At 44.6% G+C, this 9,476-nt stretch overlaps 1 protein-coding gene across 1 annotated transcript in view; it reads left to right on the top strand.

Moving 5' to 3' along the window:
- PARP4 (poly (ADP-ribose) polymerase family, member 4) overlaps positions 1-9,476 on the top strand; it is a 98,107-nt gene that overhangs the window by 70,629 nt on the left and 18,002 nt on the right. The window contains exons 29-32 of the mRNA XM_012641671.1: positions 83-163; positions 1,493-1,588; positions 2,191-2,313; positions 9,025-9,468. Coding sequence (XP_012497125.1) covers positions 83-163; positions 1,493-1,588; positions 2,191-2,313; positions 9,025-9,468 — 744 coding nt within the window. The remainder of the gene's footprint in view (positions 1-82; positions 164-1,492; positions 1,589-2,190; positions 2,314-9,024; positions 9,469-9,476) is intronic.

The raw sequence follows: 9,476 nt of genomic DNA, 5'->3' as shown, positions 1-9,476 counted from the left end.
TCAGTTTTTTAAATGATGTTCTATGCAAGTCTTTAATTAAAAGCCATTTGAATCTTGTTTTTCCTTTGCTGCTGAAACACAGATGATTCACAAGCTGACAGCGCGCGCTCTCATCAGAGATTATGAAGATGGCATTCTTCACGAAAATGAAACTGGCCATGAGGTTCGTTCTTTCCTCAGTAAAAACCGTTACGCATTATTCTTGAGCATTCTTAAATTGATTAATCTACGGAAATGTAAAGTGTTATGGCTGGATGAATGTCAGGGCATTCATCACTGGTGTCTGTGCCATCTGTGCCTGGGACGTGGGGTGCACAATAGATGTTTGTTGAATGAATTAACAAAAGAAGGGGTGTCAGCCATTTCCTGAGAATTCTGTGATATTTTGCCCATCAGAAAGAGGCCATCATCTCAGATCTCACACGCTGTAGCCTTAGTATTCCCATCTTACTGACGCGAAGCCCATGTGCAGGGTGGGGACACACGGCAGAGCCAAAGCCCGCCTGATCCTCTCCTAGGGAAGGTCCTGGCAGAGGGTCCCACTCAGCCAGCCCACCAGGACCGTCCAGCTGGTCTCCCAGGGACTGTGGTCTTAATGAGCTCGAGAGTGTTGGTCCTCAGTGCCATCTCCAGAAGAAGGCGCCAGCGTGCCACACAGGGCCCAGATACCCTTGCAGACACATTGGTGACAGACAGCCTGGTGCTTTCACTGTTCTCCTCGAGGGCCCTTGGATTAGCAGCCTTTGTGTTCCGTTTTGCTGAGGCCCATTTACACTGACAAGTCACTGGTCTCTCCAGTCCCTCAGCTGTAAAACGGGAGCCACGGACTGTAAAAGAGTGAGGGAGCGCACCACATGCGAGAGCACTTTGGGAGCTACAGAGAGCTGGATAATTAGGAATTACTTTCTTTTAATGACTTAGCCGAGTCAATTAATTGATCCCATTTTGCAGGGAACGTTTAAGTCACCTCCTTAAGATATTTAGATAAGACCTTTGACTCAATATTTATTTTGAAATACTAATTATAAAATGACTTAGTATCGTAGAAAAATAGCTTTTTAGATGATTGAATACTCCCTTAATTGGTCACACATAGCTAAATAGAAATAAATAGGCCGGGTGCGGTGGCTCACGCCTGTAATCCTAGCTCTCTGGGAGGCCGAGGCGGGCGGATTGTTTGAGCTCAGGAGTTCGAAAGCAGCCTGAGCAAGAGCAAGACCCCGTCTCTACTAAAAATAGAAAGAAATTAATCGGACAACTAAAAATATATAGAAAAAACTAGCCGGGCATGGTGGCGCATGCCTGTAGTCCCAACTACTTGGAGGCTGAGGCAGAAGGATCGCTTGAGCCCAGGAGTTGGAGGTTGCTGTGAGCTAGGCTGACACCACCGCAGGCACTCTAGCCCGGGCAACACAGTGAGACTCTGTCTCAAAAAAAAAAAAAAGAAAGAAATAGAACAGGACATGATTTCATTTGCTTTATTCTATCCTAGATGAAGAAACAAATCTTGAAATCTGTGATTATTAAACTCAGTAAAGAAAACTCTCTCGTAACACAATTCACGAGCTTTGTGGCAGTTGAGAAAAGGGTATGTATTGTTTTAATTCTTGGTTAAATTATTTTCTTTATATTTCCACCTTAAGAAAGTCACTCTTGCTCTGATGGTTAATGACAAGGCCCATGCCCTGGGCCGTGAAGTGGCCCCCTGGGCCAGGGCCTCCCATCCACCGAGGGCCTAGGCTTTGGGACTTAAGGTGATCTTTCTAAATGAATTGCACGTTATTTTTAATGTCGTAATTATTCATTAGCTACATGTGTATTTTAAGATACACTACAATTTTGTTACATCTTTGGCATTTCTCATCTTTCATTAATCCAAGACCGTCAAAAAGAAAATAGAAAAGGCCTGGGTTTCCCTTACTCTTGGAGAGGCCCTTTCCCCTTCATAAGTTTGGGGAGAAAATCCATGTAAAGCACTTAACGCGGAGCCCAGCACAGCGCGCGCTCCTTGAAAAGGAAGCCGCTCACCCAGCACGCGCCCTTCTCCCCCCGCCCTCCATGTGGCCTGGGCAGGATCCGGCCTTACAGGCAGACACATCCCAAACCAGCACCCGCAGTCTTTAGCATGTGCCATGATCACTGAATTGGATGACATCTGTTTTAATTTAATCTTATTGTGATTCAATATAGGATGAGAGTGAGCCTCCTTTTCCTAATGTGCCCAAAGTCTCCGAACTTATTGCCAAAGAAGACGTAGACCTTCTGCCGTACATGACTTGGCAGGAGGAGCGACAAGATGCCAGCGTGATGCAGGTAAATGCTGATCACCAAACAAATCCATACTGTGCTTTCATCTTTTCACGACGATGAGGGCAACCCTTTGCTAAAATAGCTCCCTTATTACCTGTACGTGCAGAAAGTGTCGTCTCCCTGATGGGGGAAAATACTCACCCATTCATAAAGATGCCGTTGCGTTACCGAAACAGCCGTATATAATGTGAACGTAGCTGCGAAGTACGAAGAGAACACCTGTGGCTGTGCTTTGTTCGTGGACAGACTGTCATACAGGAAGTGAAAGTCATGTAGGGAATGTAATATGTTTATCATGGAACTAATATGAAAAGTCCTACCTAATAATCTAAATTTACCATCAGTGTTTCTTAAAGTCGATAATGCTTTATGCTGTGGCCCTTGTAACCAGAAACATAATAGCAATTGAGTAATGTGGCTTAAATAAAAATTGGAAAGCATGTTCAAAAGCAAAAGAACAGAACAGTACTGATAAGACTCTTAAGGTCTCCAGGTTAGAGAAGTAAAGTTTCCAAAATTTAAGAATTTAAATCTCTCAAAACGTCCTTTTAGGAAAAAAAAAGAAAAAATAATAATAAAGAAAAAATTTTAAAAAAGAATTTAGAATCTAAGAAAAAAATACATGGAGAGAGAAATTTTGAGAAAATAAAATGTATACAACAGTCATTTTCTTTGATCCATTTAAGAGTGACTTTGTTAGTAAAGAATATAAAAAAGTACAGTAGACATCATTTGCTTTGCTCATAAAATCATGTTTTTTTGTTTGTTTGTTTGTTTTTTTCGAGACAGAGTCTCACTGTGTTGCCCGGGATAGAGTGCCGTGGCGTCAGCCTAGCTCACAGCAACCTCAAACTCCTGGGCTCAAGCGATCCTCCTGCCTCAGCCTCCCGAGTAGCTGGGACTACAGGAATGCGCCACCATGCCCGGCTAATTTTTTCTATGTATTTTTAGTTGTCCAATTAATTTCTTTCTATGTTTAGTAGAGACGGGGTCTCGCTCTTGCTCATGTTGGTTTCGAACTCCTGAGCTCAAACAATCCGCCCACCTTGGCCTCCCAGAGTGCTAGGATTACAGGTGTGAGCCACCGCGCCGGCCATAAAATCATGTTTGATGTGTTTTGGGTTGGTAAATAACAAGAGAGAGAGAAAAAAAAAGAGAAACTATGTTTTCTCAACCCTTTGTGCAGTATTTTTGTTTTATTTTATAGCTGTCTTTAAAGAAAGGGGGGAAGATAATAATTCCAGAACACGGTGCTTCCCCTCCCGTCTAGGCACACTCCCAGGTCACGCCCTCCCACGGATAGAAGGGAAGCTGTGGCCCCCACAGAATACAGTGAGCGAAGGCACAGAGGAACCAAAACTATGTTGAAAAACTATCATCCAGGAGGTCTTTGAATGGTGTTTCCAAAAATTGAAAGAGGTTTAGACATACGAGAAATGCAATCCAAAGACAATGATGAACTGGGAAAAAAATATTGCAACAGGAACAGATTAATTTTCTTAATACATAAAGAACTCCCAAGAATTGTTAAGAAAAAGACCAGTAATCCAACAGATAAACAGGCCAAGGGTTTGATCATAAATAAGGAAGTAATAGGGCTCTCAAACATGAAAAGATGTATGTTCAACCTCATTGTTGCTAAGAGAAATTAAAATTAAAACGGCCATCAGATTCCATTTTTTAATCAGGTTGGCAAAGATCTAAAAAGGTAGATAATTGAAGATCAGTAAAAATAGTGGTGAAGACACAGTCAGTGTGGCAGGACTGATTGGGTCCGAATCCCAGCCCCGCGGCACTCCCTGTGGCCTGAACTTCCCGGTGCTCTTGCTCCTGCCACCCTAAAATGGAGAGTAATAAGTGGCCCACGGTGGCTGTGAAGAATGAAGGAACGGATGCACCTAAGACTGTCATGGCAGGTATCGGGTAAGCGTTAGCTGTTGTTATCAGCCCTGGTGTCCGAAACAGGCTCTGTCACCAAGCTGATGGGGCAGCTCAGTCGGGAGGGCCTCTGCACAGGGCAGTGTGGCAGCCTCTGCGCGGCTGTTGGCAAGAGTGAGGCTGCTGTGCGTGTATGGCATGGAGGCTCCCCAGGGTGTATTAAGCAAGGTAGAAAGCGGTGAGAATAACATATCGTTATTTGTGTTTTTTAAAAAGGGAGAATGTAAATTTATTTATTTCCCTGTTTTTAAATGTCTGTTTACACTCTCCAGGGGGCTGAGGGAGGCACTGAAACTGGGAACAGGGCTTGTCTGGGGGGGATGCTGGCTGGGTTACAGTGTACCCTTTTATACCCTTTTGCATATTTTGAATTTTGCACCACGGCATGGATTGCCCATTCAAAACTTTAAGAAAACACAAAGAGTTTGGGGAGTCCGGCAGAGTAGGCAGCGAGTGCAGCCAGACGCGGTCGCCCTGCAGTCTCCCCCAGGGGCGCACAGGTGGTGACGGTGCAGTGGTCCCGCTGCCAGCCAGGACTCCAGAGTGGCTAAAGGAAGTGAGGACAGAGCTGAGGCGGTGACTCTCACCGCAGCTCCGCAGGGGGCCATCTGAGGGCCGTGTTTTGAAGAAAAAGAAAACCTCTGATGGAAAACTGAGAATCAACTGTTTATCCTTGAAACTAGCGAGCCTTATTGTTAAAATGGGCCCTCGAAAATACAGATCTATTTATCTTCCATATGTGTCAAAAACGCACACCCAGCAGTTCTGAAAATGGACAGTGGTGATGGCTGCACGACGGTGTGAGCGTGCTTAATGTCACTCAACTGCAGAAATGGTTAAAATGGTAAATTTTATCATATATATTTTACCACAATGAAAAAGTTAAGAAAACAAAATGCGCGCGTGCGCGCACACCCCATACATATATACTTATACAAACTCACAGAAAAGTTCTGGAAGGACATATGCCAAACAGAGATCAGATATGGGATTCTGTGTGGCTTTTATTTTCTTTTTTGTGTCTACCTGTATTTTCTAATTTTCTCACGGTGTACATATATCGTTTATAGACGTTTTTGAAGTTGTTAAAATTGATTCTAAATTCATTTGGGTTTGACTATATTGTGATAATAAATTATTGCATACTAATTTTGCAAATACCTTGGATCTTAATACTTACAGATCCAGACATATCTGATGAAAAATGTTATCAATTAACTTGATGACTTGAAAGTTTATTTTAGCTACGGTAATTTTTCTGAACGAACCATCTCATTTAGCAAAAGTAGTAAAGCTCCTGTCAGGCTCCCTCGGGATCTGTCTTACCAGTGTTCCCCAGGAGGTGCTGTATGTCAGTGGGATTCAGCGACAGGGGCAAGAGGCCGTGGAAAGAGCCCTGGAGACCCGGGTCTGCTCGGCCTGCCGGGCTCACTGAGGCTTGAGGAGTTTTCTTATTTACAGTGTCCTGTTGTTCAGCGAGGCCCTCCGGGTGCAACACCCTGGCTCCTTGGCGACTTTCACTGGGGTGGGATCGGGCTCGGGAGCAGCAGCCCTGAGTGCCCTGCGTCCCCCCCACTCATGAAGCCACCTCGGGAACAAGTGAGGGGCAGAGATTTGATAAAAGTAACTTCCGATTTACATTTTTCAAGCAAACTATTTGAAAAATGCAGTGCTGTGACTGTTGTTAGCAACAAACAGAGTGCAGGGACGCGCTGGTCCTCAGCAGACGGTCAAGGTGCGGGTGCACAAAAGGAAAGACTGGCCTGGAAGGCAAAGAGGAAGAAAGGGAGTGATTCTGGTAAATAGAAGAATCATGCTGAGAAATACGAGCTCATTTTTTGTTTATTTAATAAAGTTGGTTTTTGGATGGTCAGCATGGTTTCAAATCCCACAGGACAACAGGGGAGACAGAGAGTCCTGGGCCTGACCCAGTGCCCCGTCACCCCCCCCACCCCGGGGCCTGTCACGAGGGGTGCCTTACGCTGTCTTTCCAGAGACGGCACACGCAGGCGTGAGCTCGCTGCGTCGCTCCATCGCAGCAGGTGTTAGTACTACGCACCGTGCGGTACCTTGTTCTTTATCTGTACGTTGGAGATACACATATCGTACACAACGTACATATCTGTACGTTGGAGATACAGAACAGCTGCGTTATCTTTATGGCTGAATGGCATGACATCATATGCATGTGCTGGAACTTTCTTAGCCGGGTCTTTTATGGACGGACAATCCGGTTTGTTTCCTGTCTATAACAAACAGCGCTACTGTGAATAACCTGCACGTTGTTTCTCTATGTGTTGTAGTATGTCTGTGGGGTATATTTGTAGTAGCCTGAAGCTGTAAACAACCATCCGCAGGTGAGTGAATAAACAAACTGTGATACAGCCATATGATGAAATACTACTCAGCCGTAAAAAAGGAGTTAGCTGTTGATACATGCATGCGGCATGGACGCATGTCAGGACAATTATGCTGAGTAAAAGATGTCAAACAAAGAGTACATACTATATGACTCCATTGATATGAAATGTATACAAAACAGTCTATAGCTGGGGTCCCCAACTACTGGGCCGAGGACCAGTACTGGTACCGTGGCCTATTAGGGACCGGGCCACAGAGCGTCCTGCCTCCCTTCCCTGCCCGCCCCCGTCTGTGGAAAAATTGTCTTCCACGAAACCAGTCCCTGGTGCCAAAAAGGTTGGGGACCACTGAGCTACATAGTTACTGAAAGCAAGTCACAGTGCCTGGGAACAGTGTGGGGGGGCATGAGGTGTGTTACAGAAGAACACAAGGAATATTTTCGGAGCAATAGATACATTAACTCTCCCAATTGTGATAATGGTTTTGCGGATGTATACTTATGTCAGAACTCATCAAATTGTATACTTTAAATATGCAGTATATTGTATATCAATTATACCTAAATAAATCTGTTTTGAAAATTTTAATTAGCTCTAACCAAATTGCCCTCTATCTAGGGTATATCAGTTCCACCCCCGTCAGCAGCACAGGAGAGAGGCTGTTACTTGTCCCTCTTTAACCCAGTGTGTTATTCAAATTTTTGATCTTTGCAAATCTGATAAATGAAAAATATATCAGTGACATTTTAATTTTCACTTTATGATTGAAGAGGAGCATGTTTTATATTCTTAAGGGCCGTATGTATCTCTTTTTCTTTGTGTTATCTATTCATGTCTTTTACGTTTTTCTAATTGAGGTGTTATAGTTGTTGTCTTATTTACTTTCGGAAGATTTTAGATGTTAGGGAAATTAGTCCTGTGTGATAGGAGTTGTGAGAATTTGTTTCCCAGTTTGCCATTTGTATTTTGATGTTGCTTATTATCCTTTTGTCATGCAGATTTTTTAATGCAGTCAAACCTTTAATCTTTGGGTTTCTTCTTTTTGTTTTGTGTTGTGTTGTTTTTCATCATGCCTAGAAGTACCTTTCCTGTTTGCAGATTATACTTTAAAATTTTTCCCCCTTATTTTTTTAGTTTTATGTTTTCATGTTTACATCAGTTTTTCATCCAACTGGAATTCATCCTGGTAAAGATAAGAAGTATGGGACAAACTTCATTCTTTTCCAGGTGCCTACTCGCTTTTCTCAGCATCATTTATTGAATACTTCTTTTCCTCCCACTAACTCAACATTCAACCTTTGTTCTCTACTAAATTCCCACATTGTAGGAGCTATTGCTGGACTATCTACTGTTCCATTGATCCATCTGTTATAATTTTATAAAAGGCTTTAATATTTGATAAGTCTAGTTCATCACTATTGGTCTTTTTCAGTTCGCTTGTCTAATTAAAAATAATTTATCCAGATAAGCATTATTTTTAAATATTATTTTGAAATGTGTTTTGTCTTATGTTCTGTAATATTAATTATTCAAGGGCATACTTGAAATTTGACTACTGCTTTTTTTAAAGGACTACTCCTATTTTAAAATAACTCATGTACATGGGTAATGATTCCAAAATATCTTGAGGATTTATCCATATAAAACTGGATTTGGGGGCCGGGCGCGGTGGCTCACGCCTGTAATCCTAGCACTCTGGGAGGCCGAGGTGGGAGGATCGCTTGAGCCCAGGAGTTTGAGGTTGCTGTGAGCTAGGCTGACGCCACGGCACTCTAGCCGGGGCAACACAGTGAGACTCTTGTCTCAAAAATAAAATAAAATAAAATAAAACTGGATTTGGTTTACATGCAGCTTTTTAAGGAACATTCCTTACATTTAGATTCAAATACTAGTATTAACACAGCACTCCTCATTCCCTTTTATTTTACATATTGTTCATATTGCGGTGAAAAGATACATTCATTTAGTTCACAACTTTCACAAATCTTTTTCAATTTTCTCATTTTCTTAATATTGCCGGAAAGCAATATAAGAGACTAGAATAATTTAAATTAGTAGCTTAGTGTAGGGCTAATTTACATCCCATGATACTGCTCATTGCAAAGTCTTGGGCAGCTCAGTTCTGTGGCCCTCAGTTTCCGCAGGTGTTTAAAATTCCATGATTCCGGCAACAAACAGAGAAAGCTCTTACACCGTGTCGATCGCTGGTGTTCTCTCCAGGGTCCGCTTCCACGTCTACAGAAGAGGGCCTCGTGCTCACGTGACCGCGGGCGTCTCTGGTGTGGCGGGGGAGGCCGCGGGCGCTGGCGGTCCTGGCGCGGGGACGCGCGGTGGCGCGGCTGTGGGGAGAACGTTCGCTTCACTGCGCCTTTCCCTCCGTTTTCCCCTCACAGTAATAGTTTCCTCTTCTGCGCAGCCTCTTCCGGCATCCTCCGAACGGGACGAAGAACTGCGTTTGGCCGAGTATACGCGCGCGGCGAAAAAAAAAGCGCGTAAGAAGAAAGTATCCCGAGCCCCTGAAGGGGCGAGCTTAGCGCCGGGACCGGCAGCACGAGGCCCCGCGCCCGGTCCCGCGTGTGAAGGCGCCGCAGGGCCCTCGGGGTCCGGGCTTTTCTCGCGGGAACCAGCAGGCGTTCGCCCGCTAGCCAGCCGCGCCCTTTACGGAGAGGTGCCTGCGTCCAGCTTCGCTCCTGCTCCGGCCGCCGCGGGTCCGCCTCTCCTGGGTCGGCCTCTCCTGGCCCACCGCGCTCCTCCCGCCGCCGGCCTCCGCGCCTTCTCCTTCGGCTTCCGTCGGGGCGCTCTGTTTGGTTCTCTTTCTTGCCCCAAGCCCTTCGGCCCATCTCAGCGCGGCTCTGCTGACGCCGACTC

The sequence above is a fragment of the Propithecus coquereli genome, unplaced genomic scaffold (assembly GCF_000956105.1).
Source record: "Propithecus coquereli isolate 6110/MARCELLA unplaced genomic scaffold, Pcoq_1.0 Scaffold168, whole genome shotgun sequence".
In the NCBI taxonomy this organism is placed as follows: domain Eukaryota; kingdom Metazoa; phylum Chordata; class Mammalia; order Primates; family Indriidae; genus Propithecus; species Propithecus coquereli.
This window is presented reverse-complemented; position numbering and strand designations above follow the sequence as displayed.